The sequence below is a fragment of the Balaenoptera ricei genome, chromosome 1 (assembly GCF_028023285.1).
Source record: "Balaenoptera ricei isolate mBalRic1 chromosome 1, mBalRic1.hap2, whole genome shotgun sequence".
Classification (NCBI taxonomy): Eukaryota; Metazoa; Chordata; class Mammalia; order Artiodactyla; family Balaenopteridae; genus Balaenoptera; species Balaenoptera ricei.
The window spans coordinates 81,071,960-81,094,409 of NC_082639.1; the positions used below are offsets into that span (position 1 = coordinate 81,071,960).

Genomic DNA, 22,450 nt, shown 5'->3' on the forward strand with positions numbered 1-22,450 from the left:
AAGAAACCATTGCCTAATCCAAGGTCACAATTACTTATCCTGTGTGTACCTTTTTAGTTCTTACATTTAGAGCTTTGACCTATTTTGAGTTAATTTTTGTATATAGTGTGAAGCTAGGGTCCAACTTTGTTCTTTCACATTTGGATATCTAGTTGTCCCAGTACCATTTTTTTGGGGGGGTAGGTAAGAAGTGGATTTACTTAGAGAGATACACAGATACATTCCGTATACAGAATGTGGTCTGTCTCAAAAGGCGAGAGTGGCCCTGGGAGGAACACACTCCACAGACAGAGTGTGGGCCGTCTCAGAAGGCGAGAGGCCCAGCACCGTTTTTTGTTTTTGTTTTTTTTAAATTTTTTTCTGCCTTTATTTTTTTTAATTTATTTTTTTATTTTTAAATTTATTTATTTATGGCTGTGTTGGGTCTTCATTTCTGTGCGAGGGCTTTCTCTAGTTGTGGCAAGTGGGGGCCACTCTTCATCGCGGTGCGCAGGCCTTTCACTGTCGTGGCCTCTCTTGTTGCGGAGCACAGGCTCCAGACGCGCAGGCTCAGTAGTTGTGGCTCACGGGCCTAGTTGCTCCGCGGCATGTGGGATCTTCCCAGACCAGGGCTCGAACCCGTGTCTCCTGCATTAGCAGGCAGATTCTCAACCACTGCGCCACCAGGGAAGCCCCCAGCACCGTTTTTTGAAGAGACTTTTCTTTTCCCATTGGATTGTCTGAATACCTGTAAAGGAAAAACACCCTCCTGTGTGTCTCCTTTACTCTTAATACTCTGCTCATTGAGTACTTTACTTCTGACACTTGTGGTCACCAAATTCGCAGGAGTTTTTCCCCACACCAAGCAATTCTGAGGTTCTCCAGATGCCAGCTGGGTGTCCTACAGATTTAACTCAGTTCTGACACTATTTACCTGGAGATTGTTACCTGTGCCTCAGGTTGTTACCTGTGCTTCTGATCAACTGGCTATAAATGTAGATTCCTATGACCCCTTCCTCAGGTTCAGTTAATTTGCTAGAGCAGCTCACAGGACTTAGGAAAACATTTTACTTACCATATTACTGGTTTATTATAAAAGGAAGAAATTCAGGAACAGCCAGATAGAAGTGATGCATAGGGCAAGGGATGTGGGAAGGAGCTTCCAAGCCCTCTCTGGGTTCACTACTCTCCCAGCACCTCCATGTGTCCACCAACCCAGAGGCTCACTGAAACCCATCCTTTAGGGTTTTCATGCAGGCTTCATTACATAGGCATGATTGTTTAAATCATTGACCGTTGGTGATTAATTCAACCTCTCCCCTCTCCATAGGTGGAGGGGAGAGCTGAAAGTTCCAACCTTCAAAGCACTTAGTTGGTTCTCCAGGCAACCAGCCCCCATTTTTAGGAGCTTTCTAAAAGTCACCAACTTCACTAATGTAAACTCTGGTGTGGTTGAAAGGGGCTTGCTATGAATAACAAAAGACATTCATTTCACCTTTATCCTTCTGGAGCTATTTCAGGACCTGGGAACAAAACTTAAGTACTATAATAAAAGATGTTCTGTGGCTTTTACATAGGAAATTAGAAGGGTTTTAGAAGCTACGTGCTGGGAATAGTGGACAAAGACCAAATATATAGTTCATATTATAAATCACAATATCACAACACCCCTGTTGAAAATCAGTTGCCTATAAATCTATGTTCTAGACACTCAGTTCTATTCCACTGATCTATATGTCTATCCTTATACCAGTACCACACAGTATTGATGGCTATAGCTTTGTAGGAAGCTTAGAATTTGGAAAGTGTGAATCTTCCAACTTGGTTCTGTGTAAAGATTGTTTTGGCTATTCTGGCATTTCTATTTGACTTTGAGGGTTGGCTTGTCAATTTCTGCAGAAAAGTAGCTGAATTTTGATAGGTGTTGCACTGAATCTGCAGATTAATTCAGAGAGTATTGCCATTTTTATAATATTAAATCATCTGGAATGTGTTTCCATTTATTTAATTGTTTTCAGCATTGTTTTGTAGCTTTCAGGATATGCCTTGCACTTTTTGTGAAATACATTCCTAAGTATTTTATTTTCTTGATGCTGTTGTAAATGGAATTATTTTCTAATTTCATTTTGGATTGTTCATTGCTAGTGATTTTTGCATATGGATCTTGTACTTTGCAACCTTGCAGAACTTGTTTAACAAATAGTTTTTGGTGAATTTCCAAGGATTTTCTATACACATGTTTGCCATTTGTAAATGAAGATAGCTTTACTTATTCCTTTCCAATCCAGCTTATTTCTTTTTCTTGCTTAATTGCCCTGGCTAGAATCTCCAGTTAAATGTTGAATAGAAGTGGTAAGAGCAGACAGACATCCTCTGCTGATCTTAGGAAGAAAGCTTTCAGTCTTTTACCGTTAAGTCTGATGTTAGCTGTGAGTTTTTCATAGATCTCCTTTATCAGGTTGAGGATGTTTCCCTCTACTGTATTCCTGGTTTGCTGACTGTTTTATTATGACAAGGTGTTGGATTTTGTCAAATGCTTTTTTTTTTTGCATCAACTAAGATGATCATGTAGTTTTTGTCCTATTGATATGGTGTCTTAGTCCATTTGGGCTGCTACAACAAGACACTGCAGACTGGGTGGCTTATAAACCACAGAAATCTATTTCTTATAGTTCTGGATGCTGGAAATCCAAGATCAGAGTGCCAGCATGGTAGGGTTCTGGTGAAGACCCTATTTTGGGTTGCAGACTGCTGACTTCTCATTGTTCCCTCACATGGTGGAAGAAGGCAAGGGATCTCTTTGGAACTGCTTTTAATAAGGGCACTAATCTCATTCATGAGGGCTCCACCTAATCATCTCCCAAAGGCCCCACCTGCTAATATCATCACATTGGGAATTACCTTTCAACATATGATTTTAGGGGACACAAACATTCAGGCTATAGCATATGGTATATAATATTGATTTTCATCTGTTTAACTGCCCTTGAATTCCTGAAATAAAGCCTAGTTGGTCATGATGTATAATTCTTTTTATATGTTGCTGGATTCACTTTGCTATTATTTTGTTGGAGATTTTTTCTCTATATTAGTAAGGAATATTGGTCTGTAGTTTTCTCTTCTTGTGATGTCTTTGTCTGCTTTTGTGTCAGGATAATACTGGCTTCACATAATGAATTGGGAAGTGTTCCGTCTTATATTCTTTGGAAAAATTTGTGAAGGATTGGCATTAATTCTTCTTTAAACATTTGGTAGAGTTCAGCAGTGAAGCCACCTGGTCCTGTGTTTTTCTTTGTGAGAAGTTTTTGATTACTAATTCAATCTCTTTACTTGTTATTTGTCTATTCAGATACTCTGTTTCTTTTTTTTTTTTTTTTAATTTTTATTTATTTTATTTTATTTATTTATTTATGGCTGTGTTGGGTCTTCGTTTCTGTGCGAGGGCTTTCTCTAGTTGCGGCAAGCGGGGGCCACTCCTCATCGCGGTGCGCGGGCCTCTCACTATCGCGGCCTCTCTTGTTGCGGAGCACGGGCTCCAGACGCGCAGGCTCAGTAATTGTGGCTCACAGGCCTAGTTGCTCCGCGGCATGTGGGATCTTCCCAGACCAGGGCTCGAACCCGTGTCCCCTGCATTGGCAGGCAGATTCTCAACCACTGCGCCACCAGGGAAGCCCTCTGTTTCTTCTTAAATCAAGTTTGGTAGTGTGTATCCTTCCTAGGAATTGTCCATTTCATTTAGGTTATATAATTTGTTGACATTATATATTCCTTTTTTAACATTAAAATTTTTTATAGACTACTTTTCAAACTTTCTGTTATTTTAGATTGATCTTTCCTCTAGTTAGTCCAGATTAGAAAGGTTTTAAAACTATATAGCCATTATCTATGAAAGCAGCACGCTGGAAAACTAGCTTTTAAGAATCACTGATGTTATTTTTATTAATATTTTACATTTTGTCTTTTAGGATTGTATACTCATCAAACAGAAACATAAAAAACTATGAAGAGGAAATTCTCAGGAAAAAGATAGTGGAGAGTGGAGTACCACAAAAGAAATGTGACTTCAGTGTTGGAAAGTGTACTGACAATGATGGAAGGTCATCTGTAGGTAAAAGATCATCTGATCATTCTTTTCTGAAGCGTGAAATTCCAGAAGATAACAAAAAAGAGGACATTCCAGAAGATAACAACAAAGAGTACAATTTAATTTCCTCTGGTGAGGTATTTTTTGTGAATTTTTATAAAATTTTATAGCCATGAAAGTAATTATATTCTGATACAATTAGAGAAAAATATACTTCAAAAGGCAGCTCTACTGATCACTTTTTATAAGTAAATGAAATAAAAGTAAATGAAAGTCAATATAATAAAAATAAATGAAAGTAAATAATTTATGGGTAAATGGAAATAATAATATGGTCAACTCCCAGTTTTCCTAAGTAATTAGAGATGGGGTTATTATTAAAAAATACACACATAATTCATAATTCTCCTTTTAAGCCTCCGTATATTGTCATCCTTATTCTAATCTACACCAATAAAAGCTTTAGCAGACTATAGAATCAATTCTGTTATAACACAAATATGCGTTCCTTAAAAAACACCATGCAACACAAAAATCACCAATACATTTTGTCATGACACAAAATCACTGAAACTTTTGTCATGACACATTTTTAAAAGATAGGAACCTAATAAAACTGGTTAACATAGTTTTACCCATGTTAAATGGTTCAGAAATGCATAAGTACTACAATAAATGTGACATTTGACCTTGAAAAAGACCTCTAGTTTGTTTGTATAAGTGGGTGTCAGAAGGGTTGCAGCTTGTGAATTATTGTGAATTGGTGGAAGGAGGATGTTAAGGATATAGATATATATATAGTAGATATTCTAACAGGAAACTCGAGACCCCTGGATCAGAGAACAGACTGTTTGTTACTTACAGAGCATCTCAGCACCACTTCCCAACCCTCAGTCCCCACGAGGCTATGTGATGAGGGCCTGATGTTACCTGCCCTGCACGTGCAGTGGGATTGCACCATAGGAGGGGAACACCAACATTATGAGACTTTTATAGGCTGCTGGCAGATCTGCCCATCCTCCTCTGCAGAGAGAGAGACACCTTTACTTTGGAAGGTAAATAAATTTTCTCTGGTGAGGATAAGGTAGTTTCAGTACCCTAGAGTGTAAGGAAATGGTTTTGAGGGGAGGGTAGTCTCTGAATCTTTCTGGAGCATCACATTATCTCTGACTTCTAAGACATGTTTGTTGTTTAACCATCCTTTATCCAAATTTGCCAGTGCTCTGCTCAGAAAGGCCAGACCATACAGAAGCACAAAAATATTCATAGAAAATGGTCTCCCAGCAGTTGCTATCTGAAATCAGATAGAAGTTTGTAACACCAGAAATGGGTAGGTGTGGGTGAACTGAGGTATCTGGTAGATGTTTTAGGTGTTTGTGTATGTTTTGTGTATTCTTACAGGGCTCAGTTCAGCTTGGTGCAGTTCTTTGCATTGACCTAGTGTTTCTCATGGATTAGCTTGCACCTAAGAGGGAAAAATCAAGAGCACAGTGTCAGAGAAGACAAAGGAAGTTTCAAGGAGGGTGGCATTGACAGTATGCAATACTGCAAAGGAGTTAATAAGATGTGGACAAGCAAGTGTCTGGTAAACCAGTCAACACGGAGGTTTCCATGGAGTGATGGAGAAAGTAGATGAAGGCAAGGGGTTGAGGGGTAAATGAGCTCTATTCACTTATACTCAAAACTTGTTTGGCCACTTTAATAGGCTGCTATGGGACCACGCAGAGCTCTAGACTATAGGCAGGAAAAATGGGTATCAAATACCAGCTCTGCCAACTTCTCTAACTATGTGGCCTTGGGAAAGTCCCTTACACTCTCTGAGTCTTAGAGTCCTCATCTATAAAATCAGTCTGTAACCACTTACTTCTTAGGACTGAGACTAAATGAGATAATTAAAAAATATGAATAGATCTACCTCAAGCCTAGAACAGGCATGCATGCATGTATTCATTCATTCACCATAATGAGATACGGTGAACATATATAAAAGGAATCTAACTAAGCTTAAATCAGTTTGTTTTTACTGTTGTAGCACTAAACACCAGTAATAAAACTCTTTAGTTAACAGATACTTTCAAATACATCCAATTCTACTATAACACTTGTTATCTAAACATGAGTTTGATCCAACACAGTTGACATATTAGGGAACAATTTGAGCATAATGGGGCTTTTTCTTTTCCTTCCCTCTTGGCCACTCCTCAGTCTCCTTTACTGGAACTTCCTCTTTCTGCCCCTTAAATAATTGGTATTCTCCAATTTTTTTTTTTTTTTTTGAGCTTCGTATCTAACCACTGACTAGGCATATCTGTCTAAATATACCTTAAATATCTCAAAATTTAACTTGTGTCAAACTGACCTAATCATCTGCTTTCTCAACCTGCTCTTTTCTTAAATACTGTATCAGTGTGAATTGTATTACCATCTTTCTCCTCAGTTACTCTTTTACCCTTCATTCGATTCATGATCATGTCTGTTGATTTGTCTCCTAAATATTCTTAAATACTTCTCTTCTTTATCCTCCTGCCATTTCTTTATTTCAGGAATTTGCTATTTTCCTTGAGAATTTGAACCCCAGCTGGTCACCAGGCCTCTTGTTGTGCCACCGTCCATCTCTATTTTACAGAACAACGTCCATCAGTTGCAAGCGTGGTCATGGCACTTCCCTTGTTAAAATCCTGCAGTAGTCTCACACAGCCTTAATATAAATCCCAGCTTCTTTCCCGTGGTGCAAGGGGATGTTGGGAACTGACTCCTGCCTAGAACGCTGCTGCCTCCTGTCTTCACAACCCCTCATACCCCCGAGCTCTATTCTTACTGACTTACTTGGCATTTCCTCCTAAGGAAGTATATTTTGCCACTTCTGTTCTTTTGCACTTGCTGTTTATTCCTGAAATGCTATTCTAATCATTACACTGAGTATCAACTTTGTGCTAGTTTTGAAGATTTGATAGTGAACAAAACAGATAGTGTTCCTATTTTGCAGTTTAGTAGGAGGTACAGTCAGGTAAGTTATGTACCAAGTGTGATAAGGACACAGATAGGGCACATGTAACCTAGGCTTAGGCCTTCAGAGAAAGCTACATGGAGGGAGTGATATCTGAATTGAATCCTGAAGGAAAAAGCAGAAGTTAACCAGGCATAAAGAGTTTAGGGGAGAAGTGTTCCAGGCAAAGGAAACAACATGCCTGGAGGCAAAGAGAACCAGGCACATAGCAAATTTGGAAAACCAGAAATGGTTTGTTGTGGGTGTAGGGTAGAGTAGGGGACAGGAATGGTCAAAGTAAGGGATGAACCTGGATATATAAGCAAAAGCCAGATAATGAAAGCCTTCTATAAAGGATGACTTTATAGTCTATGGTCCAAACTGGGATTCTTTTGAGAGAGTGAAAGATGAAAAATTATTACTGCTGTTGATAATTATTCTGGGGCACAAGGCATTAACTGGACTGCCCCAGGCAAACCAAGAGATGTGGTCACCTTACTCATAAGCTATTTTAAGGAATTTAGGTGGTACTATTTTGCAGGCTTAAGGAGTATGAACAGAGCAAATTTAAGGTAGAGTGGAATGATGACTTCAGGTTGTGGAACAGTTTTGGGTTTCTGTGATTTTGTTTTTGTTTTTGTTTTTCTGGATACCACTTCTGACACCAAATGTGTGTGGTTTTTTCCACACACCAACCAGTTCTCCCAGCACCAAATGGGCATCCAACAGTTCAATTCTGACAGTTAACTATCCAGAGTTAGCACAGACCCCACAGGTTAAGGACTTAGTCCCACAGTATTGCCCCCACTTCAACACAAGTGGAGTGCTTAGGCTACTGTAGGGGAGAAAAGAGTTCCTTCTACCCTCTTAGGTTCTGTGACTGGCCTACGAATTAAACTGAAATAAGACAGATTAACAGAAGGGGGAAAAATGGTTTTCATTACTTTCTTTTGTACCAGGAGTTTCACAAAGAAAGGAGATTCAAGAAGGTGGCCAGATGATTGAGGCTTATATATCATCTTAGGCTAAACGAAAGAAAGGAGTTTTGGGCTACTAGGTGGTGGAGGCAAGTTATGGGAAGGTGAGGAGAGAAAATGTATGGTGAATAAGGATTGTCTTGTTATGCAAATAAGAGTCAAGTGATGAGAATAGTAAGGAGATATCTTTACTAATGGAAATTTCCTTTACAAAAGGAAAAATTTGTACTTTTATTTTTAGGCAGTTAGGGGGATGTAAATAGCTTTTCCTGCATCTGCTCCTTCTCAAGTACCTTTAGCTCAAAATAATCCTCATGCCAAAGTGGCATGTTTTGGGGTGACATATTCTGGCGCTTTTTACTACCCAGGCTTGTGCCCAGTGACTACAAATTCAGGAGTTCCCATGACCATCCTCCTCCAAGGTTCAATAATTTGCTAGAATGACTCACAGAACTCAGGAACACATTTCTCTTATGTTTACCTGTTTATCATAAAAGATATAATTTAGGAACAGCCAAATGGAAAAGATGCATAGGGCGAGGTATGGGGTGGGATGGGCAAGGACAGTATACAGAACAAATTCTATGCCCCCTCAGGGTGTGCCATCTTTCTGTTACCAAGTCCAAGCTCGCTCTGCTCGCCGCATGACAGGCCAATAAATCGGAGACGAGGCGTTGAGGCAAGGAATACGACTTTATTCGGAAAGCTGGCAGACCGGGAAGATGGCAGACTAAAGTCTCAAAATAACCGTCTTATCGGGGTTTGGATGCCAGTTTCTTTTATAGCACAGAGAGGGGGAGGAGATGAGGAAATAAAGTAAAAAGGCCATAAGTTTTGCAAATATCCCCTGGAATGGCCAGCCTCAGGGAGGGGATGTGTTAATTTCTTCTTTCTTGCAGCCATCCACGGGGTGGACAGGGTCAGGATGTTTCCCTGAACAAAGGCACTTTGGTTTAACATTCAGGCAGAGGGGCAGGGTTCCCCGGGGGAAGGCCATTATGTATAGACAGTATCCTTTTAGTGAACAAAAGCAGTGGGAAGCAAGGGTTAAAGTAAAAGAAACAGATCCAATATGTAGTCAGATTTGGTTCTTCCCTGTTATATTTCCAACAAGTCAGTGTGTTCACCAATCCAGTAGCTCCCTGAATCTTATTGTTCAAGAATTTTTATAATTCAATCTATAGCCCCCTTTCCCTCCCTAGAGATGGGGGGGAGCACTGAAAGTTCCCACTCTTTAATCACATATTTGTCCTTTCTGGTGACCAGCCCCCATCCTGAAGCTATTTAGGAACCCTACCCTGAATCACCTCATTAGCATAAACTCAAGTAAGACATTCCTATAATTTAGGAAATTTCAAGAGTTTTAAGCTCTGTGCCAGGAATGGGGGAGAAAGACCAAATATATATTTTTATTATACCACACTGTGATATATCAAGTTCAGGAGGCTATTTGAATATATAATTGGGAGTTGAGATAGGTAATCATCTATCAAATTGACTTGGTTTTCTTTTGAAAAGTTTCTAGATTTTCCCTTTGTGTCAGAAATTATGCTCTGATCTTTGAATCATCGAAATGAAGACCATTCCTTCTGAACATCTCCCACTAATTTATGTGCTTTAAGTCTTCTATAGGAATATCTGGAAGTGGTAGGATCTGCCTCCTTCCCCTTCTTTATTCTGGTTGGAGTTTTATGTTTTTTCTTCAAAAATCTTTTTATGTAGTATTTGATACATTAATTTATTCAACAAATATTTATTGAGGATCTATGTATCAGGACTATTCTAGGTCTAAGGGATACTTCAGTCACTAAAGTGGACTTCCAGCTCTTTTGGAACTTAGATTCCAGTTAGAGAAGGTATGGTGGGGGTGGAGATAGACAATAATGTAGTAAAGACGTTAGAAGGTGACATGCTATAGAAAAAATAGGACAGAGGAAGGGGGATTGGGAGTGCTAGTGATGGGAGTTGCAATTTTAAATGGGTGGTCAGAGTCAGCCTTGATTAAAAGGTGATGTTTAAACAAAGATTTGAATCCAGTAAGGAAATTAGCCAAGTGGATATCTGGGAGATGAGTGTTCAAGGCAAAAGAAATGGCAGTAGAAATATCCTAACATGGGAACATAACTTGCCATTTGGAGGAATGAGAGAGAGCTCAGTATGGAAATAAGCAAAAGAGTAGACAATGAGATTAGAGAGGTAGTGAGGAGCCAGATGTGGGGCTTGATAAGCCATTGTAAGACTTTGGCTTTTACTCTAAAAAAAATGGAGAGAACCATATTGTTTTGAACTGGGATGGTGATGCCAAAAACTTGGCCTCTGTGCACCAGTGCCGAATCAAATCTTGGAGACAGAGTTTTGGGTGAAGTAGAAAAGAGTAGCTTTATTGCTTTGCCAGGCAAAGGGGGACACAGCGGGCTCCTGCCCCTCAAAAACTGTGTGTCCCAACCTGGGAAGATTTGATGAGAGTTTTGTAGCAACGGTTCAAGGGTGAGGTTGCTGATAAGATTAAGGTGTGTGCAGGGCCTGCACTCCTTTAATCTGGCTTCAGGTGGTCTCCATATAAGCTTCTCTGGTTCTCGAGGCTATCAAACTGTGACCTTCTCTCTAGAATGAGGATTGCTTCATCTTCCATTTATTGGGAGTTTTAGTTCTATAAGGAGCTCAAAAGATATTGTTTCGTGTATCCTGTTGAGGTGGAATGTGGAGCCTGCCCCAAGGCTGCACCATTGTTTCTTGGCTGCTCGGCCCTTGTCTCTGCATCCCCTCCCTTAAGATCATTAATTACTGAGACCTGTTCAAGGGCAAGCATTGCAGCTAGGCCTAGATCACAAAATGGCTTAGGCCAAATGGGTTCTCTTATGTCAAGAAAGCCATTCATGGTTCTCTTTCTCCAGGGACCCCCTAACTTATCTGTTTACAGCGGTAGCAGTGGAGATATTGAGTAGTGGTTGGATTCTGGATTTCTTTTGATAGTAGAGCCAGTATTGGCATTCTGGTTTATAAATGTATACATTTGTAAATTGGTTAGTGGGAATATGTTCCTGGTGATCCATCCTCACCAGGTGTACTAACGAAAATTTCTGAACTGACAAAGCTATAGTATACAATTTAGTATTTTTCTTTATATATATATATATATATATATATATATATATATATATACACACACATACATACATATTTTATATTTCACTTCCCACTGCCTAAATTGTGAATCTTTTGAAGTAGAGAAAGTTCTTATTTATTTTCTATACCTCTCCATACTATGTACAGTACTAAACTCATAGTAAGTGTCCTATAAATCCCGTTGATTTTAGTTGAATTTCTATTGGTTCACAGATTATCCTAACCATAAATCCATGAACAGGAATAGGAAAAAATTAAGTGGTGAAAAAGAATATCAAAATTGGAAAATTTTCTAACTTTCTAAGTCAGATGTTTATGAAGTGGCTTCAGTTTTGGTATATAATTTTGTAACAGTATTACCTATGTTTAAATGTGTATCTATATTTAAAGGTATATCTATATTTAAATATAAGTAGAAATATATATTTCAGAGCAGAAAGAATAGATGATTTTAAAGTTTCATTTTACTTTGAATTTACCACTTAAATGTTTCAGTCACTGTTACTCTCTTTCAGTAGCTAATTAACTGTGGAAAAACATTTTGCTAGTATTAGAATACTAAATTTTGGAATATATGTATTATTAAAGCAACTATTTTTTTAGTCTTGTTTTTCTCTTTTAAAGATATTTATGACTTGGAACCTGCATCTGAATTAGGAGAAGATTTATTGAAGCTTTATGAGAAACAGTGTTGCCCAGATATTGATATTTATGTTGATGGAAAAAGTTTTAAAGCTCACAGGTAAATAGGCATGTGATTAATTTGGTGTCTTGGTTGTGACAGTAAAGTGTAAAAGGGTAGCTGTCTTTTTCTAGCACGGTGGTTTTCAAGCTGATTCACATAGGCTACAGGGGTTCCATGGTGATGCCTCAGGAGGTCTCTGACAGGGGAGGAGTTTGGACATGAGGCAGGATTTTCTATCTGCACATTCACACATGCACAGGTGACCCTACCCAGACATGTGCACATGCTCAGCTAGAGAAGATCTGTGCTATGCATTGGGCATGAACTGAAGATTTTATTAGAAGAAAATATACTGTTGCCTAAAATAGGTTTGAAAGCCACTGTCACAGAAAATGTAATTAAATGCAATTTTTAATTTCACAGGCATTATGATATTGAAAATGATTATTTCTACATGAATGACATGTATTTTCTCTGAATTCATTCTGGCTCAAAGTCTTTGTTTCAAAATAGCTGGAAAAAAAAAATAGCTGATTCTCCTGAATAGCATGGATTAGGAGGTTTAATATTTCAGTGTACTTTTAAAAAATCATTATTCTGCTGTAGAGTTGGGTTGTTTAGACATTCCAGGCTTTTAGAGTTTAAATTAAAGCCTGCTGCTTGTTTTGGTTAGACTCTTTTTTTGGTAAGTAACTAAAATCTGCTTAAAGAAAGAAAAGATGTTAATAAAAATACAGGTTTTTTTCTTGGAACTCAAGGGAAAGAGGTACAGCTGGCCTCATAACAGACTAGAATTGGAACCAGAAAGCTGAGGAACCCAGAGTTCTCCTCCCTACCTCTTTATGTTTCATATAGAATGTTAAGTTATTCTGGTGTTGCAGAAGAGGAAGAACCAGACTGTTTTTGCAGATGCAAGAAGCAGTCTTGTAGGTTCAAGGGTACACAGCCCTTAAAGAAATTAGCAGTGAGTTTAGATTACAGAAATCCACCAAGCCAAATAGTAGTGATGTTTGTACTCTCAGAAATCATACTGGTTTTGCCAGTTAACTGACTGTAGTACATTGCTAAACTCTAGGATTGCCAGTTTCCATTAGACTACCATTCAGAATTTGAACTTTTCTTTCTGGGAACGTATGTGTTGTAAATATATTTTGAAAACACGTTTTCCTATTTTTTATGAAATCTGCATTATGTATAGTAAAATACAGAGTGTGATACAGATTTATTCATATATTTTCCATATCATGGATATGTGTTTCTCATATTTGGGAATATACATATTCCCAAGTGGTGTGTGTGTGTGTGTGTGTGTGTGTGCACGCGTGCACGCACGCCTTTCTTTTTGGTTGGGGTAGGGGAACAACACAATTTTATTTTTAAAATTAATTTACTTTGATTTTATTTTGTGCCAGATTTTTCTTGAAACCGTATGGGCATCCTAGCAAAATTCTACCTATGGAGCCCTAAGGCTATTGTTGTCATAAAGGGAAAGCAGGACGCTGTGACGATTTGCAGTATGTCCTCAAACAGTGTCTGTATTTGGCTTCTCCGTGTGTACTGCCTGACAGTGGACTGTTTAAGAGCTGGATCTAGAATATTAGGTTTGTATTTTAGGACAGCTCTTGCCCACATTTCTGGCTTATTTTGTTCACCTAGCAATAAAAAATAAATTTATATTAACTAGAAAGGCAATTTCCTGAGAATGTGTTTCAGGAAGATCTGGCTTAAGTTTTCTTGCTTTGTTGTTAGTGCCGTTATGTGAGTTAAAATGGCAAATTCTAAATCCCAAGATTACCTTCCTATTCCAAACTTAAACATCTCTTTGTTTGTACATATTTACTTTATTATTCAGTTCAAAGAATATTATGTCAGTAGTTTAGAAAACACAGGCGTACTTCGTTTTCCTTTATTGCACTTCGCAGATAATTGCGTTTTTTACAAATTGAAAGTTTGTGGCAATTCTGCATCTAGCAAGTCTGTCAGCACCATTTTTTTTTCCAAAAGCATTGTCTCACTTCATGTCTCTGTATCACATTTTAGTAGTTCTCACAATATTGCAGACTTTTTCATTATTATAATATTTGTTATGGTGTTCTGTGATCAGTGAACTTTGATGTTACTACTACAACTCACTGAAGGTTCAGATGATGGTTAACATTTTTAGCAATAAAATATTTTTAAATTAAGGTATATACATAATGCTGTTGCACACTTATTAGACTACAGTATAGTGTAAACGTGACTTTTATATGCACTAGGAAACCAAAAGATTAGTGTGACTTGCTTTATTGTGGTGGTCTGGAACTGAACCTTCAATATCTCCAATGTATGCTTGTATCATGTAATATAATCTAAAGCCCAGCAACAGAACTTTCTGAACTATTTCTTGTTCTAGATGATCAATGTCAGCATTTATCCTAGAGGTATGGCTAAAAATCCGTTTGTAAAATGACTGCTTTAATTATATGTACTCATATATTTAATGATCAGTGCAAGTACTCACAAGGACCAGGATTTATGGGCAGAATTACATTCAGTTTAGGTCTCAAATTTTAGAACAGTTTAGTTTGCTAGTTTAATGTCCAAACTGGTATGGTAAAGAGATAGTTTCTTTTATTGAGTCACTGTCTTTCTCTTATGCTCAAGCTCCTTCTTCAAAAACATCCCTGGTATCCCAGTTCTTCCAAGATTATGTCTCCAGTTGCTAGTTGCTCTGTCCAGCCTTTCCCTTGATCTGCAGCCCAATACCTGGAGCCCTTTATGTGCTGCAAGACGATCTGATGACAATCACTTGCTTGTGGTGGTACAACTAAGCCAAAGAAGTCATTTATAACTGAGTAGTTAAGCGTATGTGGACTATGTATGGAACCTGTCTGCCTGGGTTTGAATTCCAGCTCTACCATCTTTAGCTGTATGAATTTGGGGAAGTCATTTAACCATTCTGTGTTTCAGCATCCTCATCAACGATGGAGATTATAATAATTCTCATCTTATAGGGTTATTATGAGTATTAAATTACTAAAAGCATTTAAAGTACTTTGAACAGTGCCTGGCACATAGTAAGTACTATGTAAGTGTTTGCTATCATCATCCAGGTAATAGGCCTTTGATACGAGATTTTGTGTAGATGGTAGCAACAGTCTGTATGTCCTTTACTTACGTGGGACAAGGAGAGAAAGGTGATTTGAATCACTTGCATTTCCCCCCAGTCCAAGGAGGAAAGGGATAGCAGTGGGCCTCCAGGAAAGGTCACATTTACTACACTGTTCTGCCTCTACACAGGCCTTTCCCTCTCCAAAGCATAACTTCTCCACCCTTCCCACATCTTTGTCCTTGCCTATCTCCAATACTTCTGCGCAAAGGAGAAACAAAGAGAGCTCTTTTTATTTGGCGGGAGAGAGGTTATAATAAAAGGACCCATTAGAGTTCATGGATCCCATTTGTTAATTATGTTACTACTTTTCTGAGTATTGCTTCCTGGAGTACTACAGCACATTACTCCTGTTGTGGATCTCTCTCTGTAACACTACGTTCTTTCCTGAATTGCTCTCAATCACCAGATGAATACCATCTGTGTATTGAGCATTTCTCTCTACTTTTATTTCCTCCTGTCATCTTTAGCCTACCTCTAAGTACCTACCTTATTATCCACTCCACTGCTGATCTCCCATTTTATAGTGTTAATTATTATTCTAAGGTTTTCTGAGTGAAATTGAATCTGCTATATTTTTAAACTAATTTATTTGTTGCACTTCAGTATTCCATAATTAAGATTCTCTTGTGCTGCTTTATTGAAAAAGCAGGGCAGTGATTCCTAATTTTAGCTTTGTAACACTTAAGATCCTATATCCCTTCCAGAATACCTTTTTTTTTCAGTGCCTGATATTATAACATCAGACATTCATTCATGGGGTTAAAATGCTGTCACATCTCCCTTTAAAATGTAGATTTCTCTGAATATTTAGTAAATCAGCACTGAGTCAGGAGATCAATGTCCTAGTCTGTGCCATATGACTAATTAGCTATATATTCTTGAGTCCATCAGCTGAAAACTTTTTCAAAAGTATACAGTTTAGTAATTCAGAAGTCAGTCTTTCTGGGTTTAAATTCTGATTGTACCATTTAATAATTATTGAGAAGTTACTTAATCTCTCCAAGTCTCAAATTCTTTATCTGTAAAAGAAATAATGATAGTAATTGTAGCATAGGATGGCTGTGAGGATTGAATCTGATAATGTACATAAAACACTTAGCATGATTCTGTGGCACATTGGAAGCATTCAGTAAATGTTAGTTGCTATAAGTATATATTAGATATCTGGGAGGGAGGCACATTGTTGCCTTTTCTACCTTATCTTAGAGTGGAGGTTGGCAAACTATGACCCAACCCAAAACCGGTCAGTGGCTTCTTTTTGTATAAAACAACAATAGCAACAACAACAACAACAAAACAAGAATATGCAACAGGGACCTGAAAAGCCTAATATATTTATATTGATGTTTACTATCTGGCCCTTTGCAGAAAAAGTTTGCTGTTCCCTGTCTTACTAGGATTGCCAGGAAGCTTTATGAAGTAATTGTAATAAAATTCCAGATTCCCATACACTAAAGTGGGTTATGAACATCTTAATATGGCTAGGATGTCATTCTCTGGTATACCTATAACATTTCCATTCCTTTCATTGAGTTTGTGTCTCCTGAGTCACTTGGGGTTATTCCCAAACCTGTTTGATGCCATTTGAATTTCTTATTTTGATAGCATGACTTAATGACATATCATATAAACCAATGATACATGAAGTATGAAAAGAATTTGTTGTTACAATGAAAACTAAAGTGAATGTTTTAGAAAGATTAATAAGGGAGGGGCACTTTTTCTTTGAGATTTTTTTTTAACTTTTTATTTTATATCTGAGTATAGCCGATAAACAATGTTGTGATAGTTTCAGGTGCACAACAAAGCGACTCAGCCATACATATACATGTATCCATTCTCCCCCAGACTCCTCTCAGGAGAGGCACTTTTAAAATTGCTGGTGAATTCAGGGACTTCCCTGGCAGTCCAGTGGTTAAGACTCCACACTTCCAATGCAGGGGGACACAGGTTCGATCCCTAGTCGGGCAGCTGGGATCCCGCATGCCACGTGGCATGACCAAAAAATAAAAGATAAATTAAAAAATAAAGTAAAACTGCTATTGAGTTCAGTTTAGATGAAACAATATAAAAGTTTGAGGGGAAATTATAAACGTCTTAAGTTATTCTGTACTTCAGATTGCTTCATAAAATTTTTAAATTTCTTCACTTCAGAGAAGTTTGAACTAAAAATCATAGACAGGGTATGTGGGTATATATAGTTTTTGCAAGAAATAGGAGGCTCCAATCAGCAAACCCACAATAAAAAAATAAAGATTGGCCTTGTATGGTCAAAGATTTGTAAATGAATACATATTTATTTTTTAAGTTTGAATAAAATGATTATGATATAGACAAATCATTTAAAAAATTCTCTCCTAATTTTTAGATTAACCAAACAACTATCAGTCCTCATTGTACTGGATAACAGGGCATCCATTGCACTTCACAAATCATTTTTTAACTTAGGAAAGGCTAATCCTATGAAAGCTGTAGTCAATGTATGTCAAAATGGATGTCTCAAGAGAAAAACTTTACCATTTTTAAAGTTTATGTTCTCTAAAATATTTGCAAAATGTAATGGGTAATGGTGACAGCATCAGAAAGTTTGGATTCACTGCTCTGGGTTTAACCCTTATTCAGTTATGTTGAACTAAAAGGAAAAAAATATATTCTTGGAACAAGAGTACTTAAAAAAATAGTCCTAGTGAAAAATTCTTTATTTAGAGTTTCTTTGAGTAATCCAGGCCATTATTCTGCCTGGAGTAGTGAATCTAGTTCAGCTAAAATCAGGAAGTATTGAATAGCAATGTACTATAAAGCAAGAGAAAGGGGGGAAATTAGGGCATCTCTACAGAGCCAGAAGCAGCCTTGTCAGTTGAGATTAAATTTAGTCAAAAAGAGAAAAAAACTTTGGTGTGTTGGAAAATGAAAAATCTGATGAAGATTTTTAATACACCATGCTATCTATAGCATAATTTTTTAAACTGAGGCTTGTATCTGAATTAAATAGGAACGTTTTCTAAGTTTCTGTCTTAAGGGCAGGGTAATTGTTTAAGCCTCAGATGGTTTTCGTCTTATTTAGAAGGAAATGGCTAGCATGCTGTTTAGCATGTTTAGTTCAAGTCTTCCATGTCCTTGACTGACTTTTTGTCTACTTGTTCTGTTAATTACTGAGAAGAATATTGGTGTCTCTAATATAATTGTAAATTTATCTACTTCCCCCTTCAGTTCTATCAGTTTTGCTTCATATATTTGGAAGGTTTGTTATTTGGTACACACACACATTTAGGATTGTTATTTCCTCTTGATGAATTGACCCCTTTTTCATTATGAAATATTAGTCTTTACCCCAGGTAATATTCCTGTTATGAAGTCTTTTGTCTGATGTTAATAGGGCCACTCCAGCTTTCTTTCTTTTTTAAAGATTGAGGTATAATTGATATATAGCATTGTATTAGTTTCAGGTGTTTAACATAATGAACTGATCATCACAATAAGTCTAGTTTGCATCCCACTCCAGCTTTCTTATGATTAACATTTAGATGGTATATGTTTTTTCATCCTTTTACCTTTAGCCTCTCTGTGTCTTTGTATTTTAAATGGGTTTAAAATTAATTTTTTGTAGACAGCTATAGTTACGTCTTGCTCTTTTATTATCTGGTCTCATAATCTCACCTTTTAATTGGAGAATCTAGATCATTTATGGTAATATAGGTATTAATATGTTGGAATTTAAGGCTACTATTTACTAGTTGTTTTCATTTTTTCTTTGTTTTCTTTTTCCTCTTTCCTTCTTTTCTTTGTATTAATTGAGAAAAAAAATTTTTTACTTCCAGTTTATTTCCACTGTTGGCCTATTAGCTATATTGTGTGTGTGTCTTGTTTTTGTTTTTTTAGTAGTTACTTTAGGATTTGCAATATGCGTTGTTATTACCATTTACCTTCAATTAATATTATACACCTTTATGTATAATGTTAGGACATTTTCCCCCTTCTGTCCCTTGTGTTATTGCTGCCATACATTTCACTTCTATATATACTCAAAACCCCACTATAAATTGTAATTAATTTTTTAAACAATTATCTTTTAAGTAATTTTTAAAATGAGGGAAAAAGTTATACTTACCCACTATTACCAGTTCTGGCACTTTCAATCTTTTGTGTAGGTCCAGGTTTCTACCTGTTGTAATTTTCCTTCAGCCTAAAGAACTTTCTTTAAATTTCTTGTAATAGAGTTCAGCTGGCAATGACTTTTCTCAGCTTTTGTTTGTCTAGAAAAGTCTTCATTTAGCCTCCATTTTTGAAAGGTATTTTTGCTGAATACAAAATTATAAATTTGTGATTTTTATTTCTTTCAGTGCTTTAATCATGTAATTTCATTGTTTTTTTGGCTTGTGTTGTCTCTAACAAGAAGCCTGTGATATGTCTAGCTTTGCATGTCAGTATTTGATGTACCTTTTTCTTTGGCTGCTTTACAGTTTTTTTCCCTATAATTAATTTTTAGCAATTTGGTTATATCTTGTGCTTTTGTTTATTCTGCTTATGATTTATTGAGCTTCTTGGACCTGTGGGTTTGTAGTTTTTATGAAATTTGGAAATTCTACAACTGTTATTTTTGTGATATGTCTAGCTTTGCATGTCAGTATTTGACGTACCTTTTTCTTTGGCTGCTTTACAGTTTTTTTCTCTATAATTAGTTTTTAGCAATTTGGTTATATCTTGTGCTTTTGTTTATTCTGCTTATGATTTATTGAGCTTCTTGGACCTGTGGGTTTGTAGTTTTTATGAAATTTGGAAATTCTACAACTGTTATTTTTTTCAAGTTTTCTTACCATCCTCTTCTTTTTCTCCTTTCCACTTGGGACTCCAATTATGTTATGTTAGTCCCAAGCTCGCCTAAGCTCCTTTTTTTAGCCAGTTTATTTTTTCTTCCTATGTCTTATTTGGATAATTTGTATTGCTATATACACAGGTACACCAATCTTTTCTTCTTCAGTATCTAATCTTTTAAGTCCATTCATGAATTTTTTTTCATTTCAGATATTGTATATTTCATCTCTAAAAGTTTTGTCTGGTTTTTTAAAAGATCTCTTCCTTATGTTCATTATTTAAAAATCCTTGAGTGTATCTATAATAAGATTTTATTTTATTTATTTATTTTTTATTTATTTATTTTTGGCTGTGTTGGGTCTTCGTTGCTGCACATGGGCTTTCTCTAGTTGCAGGAGTGGGGGCTACTCTTCTTTGCAGAGCACGGGCTTCTCATTGCAGTGGCTTCTCTTGTGGCGGAGCACCGGCTCTAGGCATGCGGGCTTCCGTAGTTGTGGCACATGAGCTCAGTAGTTGTGGCTCGCGGGCTCTAGAGTGCAGGCTCAGCAGTTGTGGTGCACGGGCTTAGTTGCTCCGCGGCATGTGGGATCTTCTGAACCAGGGCTCAAACCCGTGTCCCCTGCATTGGCAGGCAGATTCTTAACCACAGTGCCATGAGTGAAGTCCCTATAATAGCATTTTTAAATGCTTTTTCTGCTAACTCCATCATTTCTTTCATTTCTGGGTCTATTTCTATTGACTGATTTTTCTCCTGATTATAGTTCATATTTTGCTACTTCTTCACATACCTGATAATTTGTTATTAGATTCTGGACATTATGAATAGTATGCTGTTGAGTGTTTGAATTTTGTTGTCTCTCTTTTAAAAGTGTTGATGTTTGTTTTAGCAGGCAATTAAGTTATTGTGGATCATCTTCATCTTTCTGAGATTTGTTTTTAAACTTAGGGTGGCTTTAGAGTAGCCTTTACTGTGAAGGGTGGATAGCTCTTCTACTGAGGTGTGACCCTTCTGGGACCTAGGATCAGTATTCAGTCCTGGCCAGAAGGAACTTAATCTGCCTGCCCTGTATGAACAGGCTTATAGCTTCCTGACCTTTATTCTTTGCTGGGCTTCATGAAGTTTTACCCTATGTGTGCTCAGACTGTGTTCAGATGAAGGCTCAACGGGATCCCTCCTCTAATTTTTGGAGCTCTTTTTCTTAACTTCCTCTTCTGTTGTACTGTGCCCCATAAATTCCAGCTGACTCATTTTCCCAAGCTCCCATATTTGTCTTCTCACCTCAGCAAGACAACTAGGCTCTGCTTCTGTTTATCTTCCCTGTGCCATGGTCTAATTGTTTCTGGGAAGAAAAGTATTACGATTGTAGGGCTTACCTCATTTGTTTTCTTTCTCTTAAGGATCAGAGTTCTGTACTGCCTTTTTTTTCAGTGTCATATTTTATTCACCTTCCTACTTGTTAATGGAGGTGAGGCAAGTCCCATACTTGTTATCTTTCATGGGTGGAAGCAGAAACCCAAATTTTTTCTTAATATACTTTATTTTTAGAACAGTTTTAAATTTACAGAAAAACTGAGTACAGAGAATTCCCATATGCCCCCACACCCAGTTCCCTTATTATCAACATCTTATGTGTACATCTTAGTATAGTACGTTTGTTACAATGAAAGAACCAATATTGAGACATTGTTATTCACTAAAGTCCATAGTTTATTCAGAATTCATTAGTTTTTGCCTAATGTCTTTTTTCTATTCTAGGATCCCATTCAGGATACCACATTACATGTAGCGGTCATGTTTCCTTAGGCTTCTCTTGGCTGTGATAGTTTCTCAGACTTTCCTTGTCTTTGATGACCTTGACAGTTTGAGGAGTCCTGGGCAAGTATTCTGAGGGCAAGCATGTCCCTCAGTTGTAGTTTACTTAATGTTTTTCTCATGATTAAATGAGTTATGAATTTTGGGGAGGAAGTTCACGAAGATAAACTGCCATTCTTATTACATCATTTCAAGGGTACATGTAATCAGCATGACTTATCACTGTTTATGTTAACCTTGATCACTTGGCTACACTGGTTTTTGTCTGGTTTCTTCACTGTAAAGTTACTCCCCTCTCCCCCATCTCCCATTTCTATACTGTACTCTCTAGAAGTAAGTCACCATGTATAGCCTGCACTTAAAGGATGGGGAGTTATGGTCCACCTTCTTGAGGGGGTAGTATCTACCTGAATTATTTGGCATTCTTCTATACAAGAAATTTGTCTTTTCTCCCCTCTTTATTTATTCAATCATTTCTGTATGTCAGCATGTACTCATGGATATTTATTTTGTACTTCAGCTCATTTTGGTACTTTGGTTTGTAATTTGGTTTATCTTGCATTTTGGCCTATTTATTTTTTGCTGAAATTGTTCCAGTTTTAGTTATGGGAGCTCCTTCAATTGGTTCTTGACATACAACCCCCCCATCAGTGTGTGTGTGTGTCTGTGTGTGTCTGTGTGTGTAGCATTTCTTTACTTTCTGACACTAAAAGATACTCTAGACTCATCTGTCCTAGAATCAAACATTTCTCTAATGAACCCTGATTCCTTTTATTCTAATGGTATTAGAAACTACTGTTTGGACACTGCGTGTGCTTGTTGCTCGTTCTTTTA

At 37.2% G+C, this 22,450-nt stretch overlaps 1 protein-coding gene across 4 annotated transcripts in view; it reads left to right on the forward strand.

Annotated features, from left to right (window-relative positions):
• BTBD8 (BTB domain containing 8) overlaps positions 1-22,450 on the forward strand; it is a 91,248-nt gene that overhangs the window by 11,418 nt on the left and 57,380 nt on the right. For 3 of the 4 annotated variants that reach the window (XM_059900076.1, XM_059900080.1, XM_059900090.1), the window contains exons 3-4: positions 3,945-4,195; positions 11,777-11,894. In XM_059900076.1, the coding sequence (XP_059756059.1) occupies positions 3,945-4,195; positions 11,777-11,894 (369 nt within the window). Of the gene's footprint in view, positions 1-3,944; positions 4,196-5,030; positions 5,119-11,776; positions 11,895-22,450 lie in introns of those variants that run through there. The other variant, XM_059900098.1, reaches the window with a different exon arrangement.